The 18,127-nt window shown below is 37.2% G+C and overlaps 1 protein-coding gene across 2 annotated transcripts in view; it reads right to left on the reverse strand.

Annotated features, from left to right (window-relative positions):
- Nucleotides 1-18,127, reverse strand: part of LOC149807848 (uncharacterized) — a 97,227-nt gene that overhangs the window by 61,991 nt on the left and 17,109 nt on the right. For both annotated transcript variants that reach the window (XM_089946876.1, XM_089946815.1), the window contains exon 3: nucleotides 14,339-14,566. In XM_089946876.1, the coding sequence (XP_089803002.1) occupies nucleotides 14,339-14,566 (228 nt within the window). The remainder of the gene's footprint in view (nucleotides 1-14,338; nucleotides 14,567-18,127) is intronic.

Here is an 18,127-nt window from a genome sequence, read left to right on the forward strand (position 1 = left end):
AGTTCACTGATCTCTAGTAACGATCGGGTACCTCTTGTGGTCTCATTCTCTCAAAAGGAAACCATTTTTAACAAACTAATAAACTTGTACATGCTTGGATTCAATTTCACTAATATCCCTTTGAAACAAACATGATAACTCAAGCTAGTGTCTCTGTTCGACAATGAGTGACTGGCGCTTGATAACATGATTCAGTGAGATAGAATGAACAGTCAAAAGAGGATGACTATTATTTATATTTCTTTATTGGTCAATACCAAAAGCAAATGTGATCTCATCAAATGCCTCATGAACAAAATGTCTCATTTACTGATCACCATAATTATGAAAAGGAATATTATTGCTACAGCTTCATAGCTGCACCTGTAGGGAATAAATGAGGGATTTCATCTTCAATATAATCAATTTTCAGATCCAAAATGGCTTGCCAGATACAGGAAGATTAACTACAGCTTGGTCATTGCTTAGCAATAAATGTATACTTTCAGTGTGTAAAGACTTCTCTGTTCCGACTGTCAATGGTCCTGACACAATTTACACAGTACAGAATAACATTAAGAAAGACGAACTCTGCTCATGAATAAGAACACCTTCACCAGGACAAGGCTTCTCAGATAAAGGTACAGTTCCTGATAATAGAAAACTGATAAACTAGTGTCCATTGATATGTTAATTCGGATATATTCGCCGTGACCTTGACCTCTTATAAATAAGAACATTTGAAATAGCTGTATTTGTATGCCTCTTCTTTTTAAATACGTCCCACTTAGAAATAACATGACCTTTCCTCCTGCAATGGTTGAAATTGAAGAGAGCTAAGGGTTTCTGGTGAGTCTTTTGACATTTGATTCCGGCAGGTTGTGTCAGATTATGATTTGAAAGTGCTAGAATAAGGCTGATGTGCCTTTTATGCTATAAGACTGCTGAGGCGAACATTTAATAGCAGATGAAACTGTAAGAGTCAATTAATAGTCAACAGCTGTACAAAGAAAATATTCTAACGTTTACAGTGCTTTTTTTGGCGGTTGTAAATGGTCAAAAATTAGAATACAGTTAACTCATATTTCACGTTAATTTTCCATCCTTTTTGGTATAATTTCAAAGCATATATTTTTGTTTTCCACTCATCACTATCGCTCGGGCTTGCATATTACCTCTCTTATATCTTCCAGTTACGCCGACGGTCTTTATTGGCTCATAGGATACTAATCATTGTGGATGAATAGATACTAAAAGTCACATGTCACATGGTCAAAACATTATTCTGCTTTGCTTTCAACTATAGTACTGCTGTAGGCCCTAAAACTCGAATTGTGAAAGCTTTTGAACCTGGATTGTCATGCATGGAACACATACCCGGGGATAATGCTTATGAAAAACTTGAATGGTCCTTGCGTTTTCCATCTTCGGTAAGAATACTCTTTGTCGTTTTCCGCGTATACGTAGACGGTATTTATTTTCGCAATATATAGGCGCTCGATCTTGGCAATATCGTTACCTTCACAGGACGTTATTCGTTGCAAGGTCAAGTTCGTTCTGGTGATAACTGATCACCACTTTTGTCTTCGTTGTATAGAGCTAACGGAATAGACAATAATTCAAAGCATTTAATCATACAATTTTAAATACACGTATGTTTGACCGCATTACCTTGATTAACAAATCGCTTGATCTCATTGCTGCGTTGTATAATGTCTATAAAATCCGGCTGTCACTGTTAAAGTTGTTCTATGAGTTTATTTATAGGAGATGTTTCTATTCCATTTTTAGGTATATTTATCTCTACCGTTAGGACGAGGCTGAACGTTGGGTCAGCAGGATTTATGAACCCCATAGGAACATAATTATGTACAATAGATTAACGAACCATTGCGGCATCTGAATTAAGTTTATGATTTTCAGTTGCTGTGGCACGAGATTCTCACCCAAGTGCCTTATCTCTACCTAGTTGCTTTACAATGTCAGGGATTCACATTCTAATACGGCGAAATGCATGACTAGTGAAAACCTTTACCGCATGTTCTTTCGCGCATGTCAGAACGATAATGAGCATGCAAATACCATGAATGAAGCGATTATTCCATCAAAACGTAAAGTTTATCACGCCATTTATGTGAATGGGGATGTGATTCTACCAGCCAAAATGATTTGACAATCCCTAGGTTGGAGTTTTGATGCCATTTTTATGGCCACTGATGTCTGTCTTAGATCACATAAAACCTGCGGAAGAGGATTCGGATGGATGTTGAGACGGTTTAAATATAGCAATTTGCTAATCCGGGAGACCAACCTAGCGTTTCGAGCGATATTATGCAACATTTATGAATAACCATCCTTGAAGTTTAAACATCAAGTTCCTAATATACAACTTTTATTATGCAGTTGTAGGTGTAGACCATATATACGAAGCATGAATGGCATCGCGAGTCTGGTTTTATCATGTGAGCCATGTCAGCCTACCTTTCGGAGCTCCCACTTAGTGCCGCGCTTTGCAGTCTCTTTTGACTGAAAACAGCATCTCCCTGGGGTACTGATGCCAGACCAACCGCTCGCTCAGAATACGGTTGAATCTTCGAGCTACTTTCAGCGAACGGAAAATACCTTACCGGCACGTTGTGTTTAGTCAAACGTTTCAATACTGCGCCCATTAATTCACGACTGGGTATCGACCGGTAATACCTTGGTGCACTTCAGCTGCCCCCTCCTATGTATGTTGTCGTTGGGGCTTATCCTCATTTTAAAGGCTTGAGATATCAAGTATGATCAGATCATTTCTGTGATAGAATAAAGAGATTGGCCTAATGCACATAGTATTTTTTTGAAAAGTCAAATCTAAGTCATGGCTGTTTATGATGTGCCAAGGGTTAATCTGCCTTACATCAACCTTGTGTATCCATTCCATGGCAGCATGAAGGGAGACTTTATCTGCCAGCAGTTTCGATAACTGCCAGGCAATACCAGTAATATATCGCCGCAACATTTGTATGTATGTGTTATATGCCCTAACAAGCTAGCACATATCTTGTTTTTCACTGTTTTGAAAGTTCCAGCTTACAAGGACAAATTTACATCTTCTCACCGTCCACTAACGAGCAAGGGACCTCTGCAACGTACCTAACTGTAACGCAAGAGCCATAACATGAATCGTACTCAATAACTCCACTTTTATCTCTGTCGTAAAATCAGTAAATGCAGTGTAAGTACTTGAAATATTTTACAGGTGCCTGTAAGTCACATACTAAACCGTTTTTTGATTTCATGGAAAATAAATATCATAGTTTGGCTGCTCGGGCAAGGATACGTTAGAGTTCGCATGTTTAGTTCTCGCCTAAAACGTTTTGTTTTTCATCTCAGTTGTCTCGCAGTTTTCCTTTTTTAACCATTGCAGTCTGTATCGGGGTCTTTTAACCATAGTGACCCGTATCAGTTAATGCTAGATTATCTGTGGTTGGCAGTTAACAGTTCCGAATTTGGTTCCCGAAATTAATGTGTTGTCGTTCCGCGGAGGTATTTATACTGGTTACATGTCACACCCATAATCATTTGAGATATACATCTTTGTGAATTAATTTTTCAACCTGATGATGGGGTATAATGCTGACTGCAAAACGTGCTAGCACTTGACCTATCTAACATAGACGCAGCTGCTGATGATCGTCATAGAAAACTAGAGATAAATGTCTTTCAAATTACTTGCAAGATAAATGTGACCAATTCTGGGCTGAATGTGTCTCAAAACCGTTGTGTAAAGACCAAGCAGAGACCACCCAAACGTAACTGTAATCTTAGACCCATATATAGCTTCGCACATGACACAAGTTTTTCAGACCTTCTAATTACTCATCGATTTGAAACTCTGAAATGTTAGACTCTGACATATAATGCCATTATTCAACGCTCCCGGTGCAATTAACTTAGATATGAGGTCTCATTCCCGTTGCTGTGTCGTAGCCATTGACTGTTTTGCATATGGTCCCAAAGTTCTGCTGCTCTAAACAATTTTGTATCATCTCAAGACTACGGTCACAAATAGTTATGCGATACATAGTCTACAGAGGCCTGTGAAATTGTATAACTGGCAGAACATGCAAAACGTGTAATACAAAGCCAAGTTATTATGTTCGCAATATTGCTACGATAATCCAGAGAGAGAGAGAGAGAGAGAGAGAGAGAGAGATGTGGGGCAGGAGTACCATTTGGATATTTATATATTTAAGAACTATACATCGATGTTTAAAACATTATAATAGTTATAAGAAACAACAACAATCAAACATTAAATAAGCTACATTAGGTGTGTCTCGTAACCGACAAATTTAAAACATAGGCCTAGTGTATAATGGGTCTTGCAACTATGTTTCATTGATATTATGCACACCGTACATATATGCCAATGAAAGTGTAAAATTACCGTGACAATGAACCAGATTACTGTAGGTTACCTGGTACAGGTTCAGTTTTATTGTTTTCCTTAAATGCAATATGTTTTTCTCTCTCACTCCATATGTTTGTTTATTTTGTCTCTTACGCTCGAGAGGCAGAGGGAAATGGAAAAAATAATGTATTCCGATGAAAGTGTGTACCATTTTTATTTTATTTACAGAACACGGACTATGAATAATTTTTATCGTTATTGTCAAATGACATTTATGATTAATGAATGAGTATAAATTCATAATTGATCTAAAGGCCTGCAGTTGAAAGACTGTATATATATATATATATATATATATATATATATATATATATATATATATATATATATATATATTCGTGTTATCACGCTATTGGCGAAACACATCATATGTGGCAAGAAGATATATTTTACTTATGCATGTGGTCCTATACGTCTCCTCGTTAAATAGTTTTGACATGGACATTTTACTGACATTTTATCTCATCGAGAGGGATCAGCGAAAGAAAGTGGCAACCTATTGGCACCGGGTATGAAAAAGACGCACAATTTGGATCGATTGAATAGATTGTAATTATTGAACCCCTAGCTGGAATATATCTATTTCAACGCATCTCGGGGAATAGCTAGTTATGGATCTCTTCCAACTGTATGAAAAGTTTAAAGGAAATTTGTCGACCCGATTTCTTGGTATCCAGAGAATAATATATGATAGGTGTAACAAAGCCCATTAGCAGACTATCTCTTCAGTCCATATCACGTTTCTACGATTCATCACTAAAATGATCTTGGCATTTATTATTGTACGATATCTTCTAAACAGATATATATTTGACTCCCATAAACATTTTTGACGTCGTTTGTCTAGTGCAAGGGGAAAACTATGAGGGTCTTTACGGATACAAGCAATATTTAAAACCGTTGTAATCTATGAACATATTGCAACCAAACCTTGAGATGCTTGAACCCTTACTCTTACAATTTTGATTTCATCCCCTGTTTGACAGACAGTAACCATTCCCAACAGTAGGAAACCATAGAAGAAAATTAGTCGAGACGATATTGACGAATTTGCGGTTAGATGAAAGAGGTCGAGCACAACACATGCAACCAGAATATTTTAAATAACGTTCATAGTTGGGCCCGTACGTCTCCTCTTTAGAGAGTTCTGACAATTGACCTTGTTTGCTATTTTATCTCTGTGCGAAAGAGTCCACTACTAAGGAAGTCCTGACGAATATCGTCGATAGGGCACAACGATGGGTACCGGGTATGAAAACAATAAAATGTTCATAGACTGTATCAAACGTTTGCACTAATCGAACCTTTTCCAATAGGAGTTTGATTCCAACGCCTCTCGGATATTATGTAAATAAAGAAGAAGGAATGTTGATGAAAAGACGTCGAGCCTATTTCGAGACATTCTCGGCTAGATATGTTTAGTCGAGCACAACGTATGACGTAAGACTTTATATTACGTTTACATTTGAGCTAATACGTCCCCTCTTTATACACTTTTCACATATACCCATCTTGTAATGAATTTGAGGTATCAGCCATATGCATAAAGCTCTACATTATAAGGATATCATAGATGTAAGTGCTCACTTGGTTGATTTTTGGAAGTCGGTGTCATCAGCCCGACTTATTAGCTAATTACTAAAAGAAAACGTCACAGACTGCATTCTTGTTGAGATTCCAGCATGGCATGGTTTAATGTTATAGTTAGCTCAGGTCAGAGTCCCATAAGTGTCCCTGGGTCTGAGTAGTCCCTATTAAAACCTAACTGTGTGGAAAAATTATGTGAGTCTATGTGCAATATACGTGATGGGTGACTGGTAAATTGTACAATAGAGTAATTGAGAAGGGATGGTGCCTTTGTCATGGAGACGGCTAGTGTGGTTCCTATGGTGGTAGATATGGCGCAAGGTTGCAGGTGAAATGAGGCTAAAATGCATGATTTGGCTGGCCTGAGGTATAGCAGGTAAAACATTTTCCTGTATAGGGTACATGAGTAGGATATTTTCAAGGCGTCAAATACTACCGATACGTTTCGGAAATGGAATAAGTGTAGTTCTGAAGCCGTGGAGTAAACAACAAAATAAGGGGCGTCTTAGGGGGGTACCGGGTATGAAAAAAACAACACGCAAATGTTAATAAACTGTTTCAATAGCTTTACTAATGGGATCCTTACTTAGAGGATCTTGATGTTTGAGCTGTATATTTTCAAGGCGTGAAATACTACCGCTACATTACGGAAATGTAATAAGGGGAAACCATGCAGTTGTGAAGTTGTGGCGTAAACAGTTAAATTAACATTGCGCCTTAGGGGGTACCGGCTATGAAAAAGACGCAATAAACGGTATTAATAGTTTGTATTTATGGAACCCTTACTTAGAGGATTTTGATTTCACTACCTCTTATACGGTAAAAAAATTATAACCCCATTCTGATAGCAGAAACACTTTAAATAAAACTCGTATAGACGATTTAGAGAAATTCCAGACTAATTAAAGAGAGTCGAACATAACGCAAGCTTTAAGATTACATCGAACGTTTACATTTTGGCCATTAAGTCCACTCTTTATAAATTAACATTTCATTGCTGTATTATCTCTAGGATATAGAGTCCACCTACGAAGGAAGTTCTGACGAATTTCGTGGAGACGAAACAAGAACAAAATATGGGGCGCCTGGAGGGGAGGGGTACAGGCTGTGATAAATACCCAAAATGTGAATCTAATTGAACAGTAAGTTGAACTAATTGGAAACGTACCTAGAGGACTTTGATTTTATCGCCTCTTGGAAACTATTTAGTTTGTGAGCAGTTCCAACAGTAGTACAAAATTGAAGTAAATTAGTCGGCTAGATATAGGGGTTTGGGTAGAACACTTGCCGATAGAAGATTATTTCGTATGCATACAGTTGGGACATTACATTCCCTGTGTGAAGAATTTTGACATGGATCCTTATGTTATGTTTATGTATATGGGATTTAGTTGACGTACGAAGGAAGTCCTATTGAATTTCGGCTAGATGAATCAGCGAAATAAGGGTCATACTCCGGGTGCAGTTATAATAAACACGCAGAATGTGCATCAATTATGTCGATATATGTTTATTAGCTGAACCCCGATTTAGAGACTTTTTATTTCAACGCCACATCGGTAAGGTCTAGCTAGGTATGTGTTCCAATTCTAGGAAAAATATGAAATATATTTGTTGAGCCGATTTCAAGAAACTGTCGGCTAGATAAAGGTGTTGGACACAACTTATACGGTTAGAAAACTATTCTAGATTAGACCATTCCTTATCATTTTATCTCTACGGTTCAGCGTCGACCCACGACAACGAATCAGCGAATTAAGGGGCACATAATATTACCTAGTTTAAAAAATACGCTCAATTTACATCAAATGTATCAATATTTTGTGGTAATTTGACCTCTATTTACAGGATTTTGATTTCAACTCCTCTTGGATAACATCTATCTCGGGAACTGTTGGAACAGTAGGAAAATAACACAAATAATTCGTCGAACAGCTTTCGAGAAATTTTCACGTCTAGACAAGTGTGGCTTGGTACAGCACATGCTGTGAGAATATTATATTTAGAGTACACAGTCTGTTGAGGGCCCTTACTTACCCTCATTAAGCAGATTTATCATTGGCTATTCTTTGACATTTTATATATATGGATATGGAATAGAGTTTACCCACGAAGGATGTCCTAACGAATTTCTTCGAGATAAATCAGCGAAATAAGTGGCTCTATTTCGGAACCAGATATGAAAAACACCCATTTAGCATAGATTCTCTCAATACTTTGTACTAATTGTACCGTTACATAGAGGATTTTGATTTCGGCGTCTCTTGGACAGTGCCTAGTTGGGAGCCTGTTTTATCAGTAAACAAACGTTTGAGGAGAATTTTCGAGCCGATTTAGATAAATCCGGAGCTCAGTACACGGTCGTTATGGCGATGGCCACTAGGAGATTGCCTCTTTGGTCCTTAACTGGATCATATGGTTCTCACGTAAATGACGTCGTGATCGATCTTTCTTTTGAAAGATTGTACATATGAATATCTCTGACGCCTACGAGATGTATTGACAGCATTACTCGAGAATAATGGGTAAAATAGGAAGATCGCTTTAGATATTGCAGTATTGAAGTGTTTTAGCCCTTTAGCATATTCTGGTAAAACTCTGCAAAGGAGGTGTCGATAAATTTGGGGGTGAACATATGAATAGGTGAATACATGCAGTAAACGGTGTAATCGTATATACACATATGGACACTTGAATACCCCTATAAAGTGTTACACCTTGGTCCTTCTTGAGTTTTATGTCTGTGAAGAGGTTGAAACCAGGACACAAATCTTAATGAAGTGAGAGGAAACAGTGAAATTGGGGTGAGTGGGCAATTTCAGGGTATCGGATAAAACAACACTTTCAATTGTTATCGATTGTATCAATATTTTGTACCTACATATACTAAACTTGAGAAGTTTGAGTTCAGCGCTTCTTGGAGAATTTCTGTCTATTGATTCATTCAATCATTAGATATATACACTGAAACTTTGCGGAGCCGAGTTCTAGAGATTAGGAGCTCACTATATGTTATGTACAAAAAGAACATAAGGAGATCACATATTCAGTCCTTCTCTTGCGGTGGAGAACTAATGACGGTTTTCTAAGTTCACACCGCCAAAACATACTTGATATTCATCCATAACGCATACATGCATGTCTTGACCTACAAAAAATACGATTTCATTGCCGTACCTTCTAGCAACTTGAGAAACTCGCAGCCTGGAAGACTAGCTGGGTGAAAATCTGCGGTCCAGCTCTCGCGTCCCATAATGATGTGGGCCACCCTGGACAGGCGTATACGGGAGGTCCGCAAAACAGTTGCCCGGGCCGTCTTCGATTGCAAAGAAGTCTTTATACTTTCCGAGTCTCCTATTTGCTCGTCTCACATTAGTGGCTATTGCTGCAAGGGCGACGCATTTAGCTACATTCAATGCTGTCACTAGACGCCTTAGCTAGGCGGGCCATACAGTTCATCAAAGGCAGCGTTGGTGGCAATGACCTGTTAGACCAAAAAGCACTAGTTCCAACTTTAACCGGCGCCGGCTTGCCCTACCCGAAACAACTCTCTGGAGTCTGCATGCGTGACGAGCCGAAGCGTCTGCCATGACGAATTGTACAAAGGTCGGTATTGTCAACCTCAGCAACTTACTAAAATGCTTGACCCATTGGTTGGTTTTACTCGGTTGCGTTCCTCCACCTTATCGGCGATGTTGGTTACTATTCTATGTTCAAAAAATATCTGAGAGGTCGATTGCGATGCTAATTGGTCGAGACAACGACCTGGAGCTTGGCGTGCTCATTTTGAAGGCGTTGTTTCTGCGTAGCTGATAATTTAAACAGGTATGATCACAACGTCTGGGCCATGCCGATGGACGACATCAGATACTCGCATATATACAGATGACCCCCTCCTAAGTTGTCTCAGCGACAACGCCAGGGTATGAGAGTCTTCGATTGTGTTGAGGAGAGTGTCGCAGAGTCGCAGACTGCGTCGCAGATTTGCTGACTGGGTTACAGAGTTGTCGACTGGGTTGATGAATATGTCGCAGAGTCACATACATGTTCGCCAGACTTTTCGCAGTGTGGCCGACTGCGTTAAAAGACTGGTCGCAGAGTCGCCAACTGGGACACAGAGTCGTCGACTGTGTCGCTGACTTGGTTGCAGAGTTGCAGACTGTGTAGCTGACTGTGTCGTCGGCAAGATCTTGGTAGCTCGTCGTTACTCCATCAATATCGACACACAGGAGACGAACAGTTCGAAATGATGAGACAAGATATATCATCAGTTTGCCGCACGATTTCTGCGTTTCTCGAAAGAGCCTTGTAGCTCCAGTATCCTGGTGGATGAAAGGCCTTGTCCTTATGCTTTGAAATTCACCAACCTCTCACTTTCCTGTTCGGCGATCTACGACCAAATGTGCTTTCTCTGGTTGGTGGTTATACTGCTTCACTTGCAAGGTGACGTTTTTATACAATAACGATTCATAACACACAACCATCGCAGCAACAATTAGCATGTATATAACGCCTGCTAACATTTAAAATTAAACATAAACGTTAACTAAATTAAAATTAGCCTATATGAAACGAAAATTACTTCGTGGATCGCCTCTATGACTTCGATATAAAATGTAAAAGAAGGGCAAATGTCAAAACTCTTAAGAAGGTACGTAATTTCCCGATTGTACACGTAATATATAATATGCTTACGGCATGTTTTATACCCTACTTATGTATCTAGCCGAGAAAATCTCGAAAGTGGCTCTACTAATTTTTGGAAAACATTTCATCCTTTTGGAAACAATGCCGGTTTATATATCGCTGAAGAAGCGTTCTCTTAGAAGGGTTCAAATAGTAAGTATTGATCCAACCGATCCTCATTGTGCATGTGTTTTCATTAACAGAAACCGTAGGGGAACCATAATTCCGCTGTATTCTTGTCGCCAAAATTTGTCAGGACTTTTTTCGTGGTTCGTCTATCAAACAAGGGATACAATCTTAAGGAAGAGTCCATTTCAAAATTATTTGAAGAGGAAACATAATGTCCCAACTGTATACGTAATATATAAACTTCTTATGGCATACAGTGTATCCAAACCTGTTATACAGCCAAACGTTTATAGAAATCGGCTTGACTGATTTCCTTTAAGATTTTTCTACTGTTGGACACACGCAAATATAGATACCACCGACGAAGCATTTACAACAAAATCGTCTAAGTTGATGTGAAATTAAAAATGATTGATCCAGTCGATGCACATCATGCGACTTTTTGATACCCAGTATCTTTTTGATACCCATTATTTCCCTCATTTTCTAGACTAAAACGGCCATCAGGGGTCGATTCTATCTCATAGAGATCAAATGTCAACGAAGGATTCATTTCAAAACTCTTTCAAGAGAGTACGTAATGTCTCAAATGTATAGGTAAGGTATGCATTACGTCATACAGTGTACCCAAACCCCCTGATCTAGCCGATAATGTAGCGAAATCGGATCGATGAATTTTCTCTACAATTTTCGTACTATTGGAACCTTTGCAAATCTAAATACCGTTTCGGACAATTTTTCTTAAATTTTCCTACTGTTGGAATAGATGCCCGTTTGAATGCCGACCAAAAGACGTTGACATCAAAATCATCTAAGTTGGAATACTCATAGTACAAACTAGTGATAAAATATATTAACATTGTCCTGTATTTCATACACGGGACATATATAGTGCCACTTATTGCGATGTTTCCTTTCAACGAAATACATCAGGACTTCCGTCGTTAGTGGCTGCTATCCACGATAAATTAAAATATCAAAGAAGGGTCCATATCAAAACTCAGTGAAAAGATGACGTGATGGCCCACATGTAAACGTAATATATAACCTTACATTAGATGCTCTGCTTGACTTCCTTTATCTAGCCCCTAGTTTCTACATATTGGCTCTTCGAATTTTCTTCAAAGCTTCTTCTTAATTTTCATGCTGTTACTAAGGGTCCCTAGCTACATAGTGTCCAAGAGGCGTTTAAATCAAAACCCTCTAAGTGGAGGTTCGATCATAACACACTATTGGTACAGCCTTTGTCTTTCAAACCCGATACCCACCGGAACCTCTTATTCCGCTCTTTACCACTTAACGAAATCCGTCAAAATGTATTGTTGGATGCACTATATCCACTAGAGATAAAATATTAAAGAAGGGTCCATATCAAAACTCTAAAAAGGGGAGGTAATGGCAGAACTGTACAAAGGTATATGCTGTACTCGACCTCCTTTCTCTAGCAGCGAATTTCTCGAAATCGGCTAGGCAAATTTTCTTACAACCTTTCCTGCTGTTAGCACGGGGACCTATTTAGGTACTGTATGAGATGGGGTGAGATGAGAATAAGGGGTAATTAGTACAATCTAATGATACAATCTAATAACATTTGCATGTTTTTCCTACCAGGTACACATATGAAATCCCTTATGTCCCTGTTTCCTCGCGATGAAATTCGTGAAGACTTCTTTCGTGGGTGGACTCAGTCTCCCATAGACGAACTCAATAAATAAGAGACCCAAAATGTCAAAACATATACATAACATACAAAAGAATGTGGTGTACCCGTCCGCCTTTATGTGGTGGCAACTGTTTCAAAATCTACCCGACGTACTTATTACACAATTTTGTTTTTACTTTTAGCACGGGTGCCTAACCAGGTACTGTCCAACAGGCGTCAAAGTATTCTAATTAGACGTTCAATTAGTACAAGATCTTGATTCAGTCTATTAATTTTTGTGTGTTTTTTATGCCCTGGTATCCATCGGACTCCTCTTATATTGCTGTTTGCAATAAACAAAATTCGTCAGGACTTCCTTCGAGATTTATTTATTTCCCCTAGATATAAAATATCAATGAAGGTTCCATGTCAAAACTTTAAAAGGTATAATTTTCTTACGGTATGTGTCTTACGCGACCTACAAGTATGTAAGTTTCCCAGTTCCAAATACTTCAAGAGAATATTCAAAGTCTACCGAAGACTTCTTAAGCTCGTAAATACTCCAAATAAGGCTCCACTAAGGACACGACGACCACACAAAAGAATTCTTCAATTTCATACTAATATGGTTTGTTTGTGGTTTCCTTTTCAAGTGAGTCATTAGTAACCTTTTCGAACCAGAATACAAATACTTCACGCCACGCATAACAAGACACGACCCATATGCCTAACACAACTAATTAATCCTATATCAAATTATTAGGCATGTATTCCTATCAATATCCTAAACCATTCCTGCATATAGTGCATGATATGTCTTTATTCATCTTTATACAGCACTCGTATTTCTTCAATAGGGTAAGAATTACACCAATGCATGCCCATACGAGCTTTCATCTGCATTAACTAAGTGGTAACCAATTACATACTGAATTGGGAATAATGAATCAATACAATAAAACTTCAGTGTGAATAATGAATGAGTATTCAAATGTATGTGAATAAATTTGAATCGGGAATAAGTAACTGGTTATTGAATCGGGAATAATGAATAAGGAATAAGTAACGAACTTGATTTCAGTGCTTACAACTATGAATTAATTCAAGAACGACCAGTTTGGACTTGACAGGATGCGTGTTCCTTGCATATCTTAGCACAATCAGGTTTTATAGGCATGCAGATATAACGAAAATGATTAATTGAGAGGTATTACAAGTCCAAAACTTTCAAACATACAGATTGACACACACATATACATATTTATACACTATAAGACAATATACAGCAGAAAGTATTGTTTTAGGATCGGGCAAGAGGATGCCTGGTAGTATAAAGTGAACTTACGTATTGGGAAAGAATGTTATCATACAATCTACATAAGTTGTAATGCTTTCCATACTGAGTCTTAAAACTGGATGTGCGATTTACGATAAAAGTTGCCTTGCCTGCTCACACCAACATCTCTGCTAGATAATGCTCACATCCAACTAAAAAAGGATAGGCTATAGTTTCGTGATCCTCATGATAACCTAGAAATAAACTCTCAGCTAATACAAGTCAGTATTGTGTCCTATAACAGAAACGAACAAGGGATACATACTATGAACTAATATAAATAGGTACAAGTAAGCATCCAACAATGAAAAGTCGTTTGTGATTTGTCTGATATGAACGAGTAATTATGCAAGCGACTATGTTCCGTCTGTTTTGAGGGATGAGTGTTATGGGGTTGTAGCCGTGATCAGCTAATCCAGGCTTGAACATCAGCAAGCAGTGAGTTAAAGATGCTCCCACATGTATCTTATTTTCCCTAGTGTAAACGCAAGACGTGTTAGTAAACATAATGCATGTTACATACCTTTAAGTCTTTGGTATATTCTGATACCAGTAACTGCATATAGACCTTGTAAGTCAACTTTCCACCATTCGCTTTGACCACTATTCGTTTGACTGCAGCTGTTGTGATGAAAATCTGTATCGACGTTGCCATCCACTGCAAATGATGCATTATAAAGACCATCCTCTCCCGGATACGCTCCCATGTATGTAGATGATTGAGAAGCTGGCTTGCCCCTAGCCACATTCACTGGTAGATAAAAATATAAAATGCAATTTTTAAACTAAGGGAGAGCGATCGCTGACTACAAATTTTTCGAAGCAATTAGACAGCTGTAAGAATAAAGAAGTTGGAGAGCAATGTCATGCGCAATAAGATAGTTCTATGACAGTCCACGTAACCATCTCACAGTGAATCAAGTTGGATATAGAATAAATCAGAAAAACAATAAACGGTTATGCAATCTTGGTTATGTAATGTTCTCTCCGACCTGTAACAATAAACATGTCTTTATGACATATTCCGTTCGACTGAGATCATATAACCAAATAATAAAAACTGGTATAGTACTAAATTATACAAAGAAGAGATACAAATGTGTGAAATCATTTAAAAAATATATGCAGCATTTAATATATTACTAATGCATTTCATTTAGATAGCTAGAGCGTGTTGGTGCCTATGTGCTGATCTTCGTTTTGAAAACAATGTATCGGGTTTAGTATCTCCAACGATATTAAATCTTCCTAACACAGTAGTCATGATTGGGTTTGTGAGTTTCATCGGATATATCTGATGTTTCAAGAAACTTCGCAACATACATACATCTTTTTTATGTTACAATGGTATGCACGTTATTGGTTATACGAAGTTGCAGAAGATTTTAGTTGTCATCAATACTAAGCTTGTTGTACGACATTATATCGGTAATCATGTCGCTATAAACTATATCATTAATACTAATCGAAACTGTATTCCTTAAACTGCAAAAAACAAGAAAATATCCATAAACCAACCGCTTTAATGGAGCCTTTGACATAAAATGCCTTTTTGAAGCCCGATTGTGCAATACGAACCTTTTCCATCTATCATAATCCGTGATTAAACCATATTTGTTATTCCTAAAAGATCTCAGTCTGTGCCAATGTTTAACGTATTACGTACCTATGGTTTCAAAATAAGCATCACAAAATAGTTAGAATCAGCAAACATAATTGATTAATAAATTTTCTTAGAACTCACAAATCGATAAAGAACTTACGGAATTTTGAATCAATTCCCATGCAATCCATGAATTTCTTAAATAAGTCCTAATGAATAAAGTTTTAAAATAGTAGTAACATTTAAAAAAAACTCCAAACCTGAAGGTGTTGATATGCATTTAGTGGCATGAAGTATAATGATGTGCTAGCTTTCTTTTGATGAATCACTGGAATGACATCCAAAGTTTCTTTGCTTGAATTACCTACAATTCCAAGTTAGTGTCTCTTCCTTGCCAATAATATTACGGAGTACCTTTTAATTTCAGAGAATAATACACCATTTTACCGCAACCAAAATACACAAATGAATCAATTTGGCCCATGGAGTATTGCAGGAATGAGCATTTTTTGACGAAAACAAGATGATATAGTCCTCTAATTGACCTTGTTAACAATTGGCATTTTCTGAAAATATATCAATGTAATGGAAATTTCCATTCTAGAAACGTATCATGTCAGTATCAAGACTATAAACAATACAATACGCGTTATTAAACTATAATACAGACTCTCATGATCATCATGCACAAACGGTCCAGGTATGTGACAAATCAAATGTCATTGAATTTAATCAATATAATGATCCTAATATATATCCTGCGCTCATAGACATATAAGTAATCTTTATTACCAAACTTGATTGGTCTGGTACAACATAAACCTGACTATGAAGAATTTAAGTACAAGATACAAACATCTATAGCAACTATGGAATTACAAAACCATAACAAATAAGATAAATTCAATATATATAACAGCTTCCCTCATGATGAAAAATACATTTATGCAATTAAACATTTTTTAACTATTTTCAAAGATAAGCTTGTTTAAAATTATACCAAATGCAGTTGTATTGCGACACAAAATATACATGAAGTAATATAATGCTTCTATACACGTGAGAGTAAATCTGCTATTAAATTATTGTTTCCTTAACGTTCATATTGTCAAAAGTTAACTCCTGCAACATCGAAGTGCATCTTATTAATCTCTCATTTTTGTTGTTCGTTTCGTGAATTAATGCAAAGAAGTTTTAAGTACTAAATACAATACTCGGAAAAGAAGCTGAACTAATATACACCTCCAACTACTTAAAAGCCAATAGCAAAGCCAATCATTCCTTCTCGATTGCGGACCAATGTCCCTGGTGTTGGTTTATTATCTTAGAAATATAGCACATTGGATGATCTACACAATTTTTGTCTTCTTGATCCAATCTTGAAAAAGCCTCAACATCACTTGGATCAAAATACATGTTAAATGATGACTGCAATTTGGTACTGAATGAACTGACGTACTCGGATTTGGCTTTAAGATTATCAGAGCCTTTTGACATTTCTCAGCCTAATGAAACTTTGTTTTTGTACACAATGCATGTCTATGGACAGCCAACTATGAAGAAAACTGGAACAAAACTACAATACATTTCAGACAGTTCACACAACTTGCATCATTTGCTTACTGCTAATAGGCACATGGAGTTCTGATATAGCCTCTACCTTTTAATCTATAGTTTTAGCTTGACCCTGCCCTACAATGTGGGTTAATACATAATACAAGAACGACAGAAGTCTCTTTTACTGAAAATAATTGTCAAGTTTTCATCACTGAATCAATCAAAGAATTTCTGGACGGATTGCAGATGATTTTTCCAGGTGTCATAATGCATAATAGTGGCATCAATATAAGTTTCACAATTATCTATGCCAGATGTAATTTTGTTAATTAAACGTTGGAAAGTATAAGGCGAAACTTTCATCCCGAATGGCATCACTTTATGTTGATGAAGTCTATCTGGAGTTACAAATGCCGAACATAATTTGCCATTTTCGTAAATGGAATTTGCCAAATTCATTTCAAAATGTCAAATATGATGACATATTTAGCATTTCCAATTTGGCAATGCTGTCATCTATTTTTATCAATGTAAATTGATATATTTTGGTTACACTGTTTAGATTTCTATAGTATGCGGACATGCAGAACCTTTTATCTGTTTTTCTTTTGTACAAGAACACGTGGTGAACACCAGTCACGTTTACTTGGTTATATTAAATCGTTCTCCAACAAATACTAAATTTCTTTCTTCAAGACTTTGCTGAACGCGTCATCCTTCTATAGATGCTGTTCCACAGGTTCCATCGCCATGGTATATTGTATTCCTTCGTATTTGAACGACTTGAAACAAGTGCTCATATTAACTTAATATATGTTTTAGAACAATCGTTTCTTTTTGATGGAGATTTGACGGTATCTGGTCCAGATTATTAATAATTTCTGAATGTCGAAGATTGTCTACCCTATGATCACTATATTATATCATTTAAATCCTCACTGTGCGTGAAAATTACAACTAAATTGACAACATTACTAACATGGCTTTCCTTATCAACGTAGTCCTTGAACATAAGCATATGGTAAACATGTGTTTTCATTTTACCTCCCTGTAGTTTCCAGATATACTTTAAGCTACTTACTTATTTTTATGTCACTTAGCATGAAGAGGACTTTGATGTATTGTTATGTGAGCAATAGCTATATTACCAGC

The sequence above is a fragment of the Sinohyriopsis cumingii genome, chromosome 1 (assembly GCF_028554795.1).
Source record: "Sinohyriopsis cumingii isolate HCF-2022 chromosome 1, ASM2855479v2, whole genome shotgun sequence".
NCBI classification, from domain to species: Eukaryota; Metazoa; Mollusca; class Bivalvia; order Unionida; family Unionidae; genus Sinohyriopsis; species Sinohyriopsis cumingii.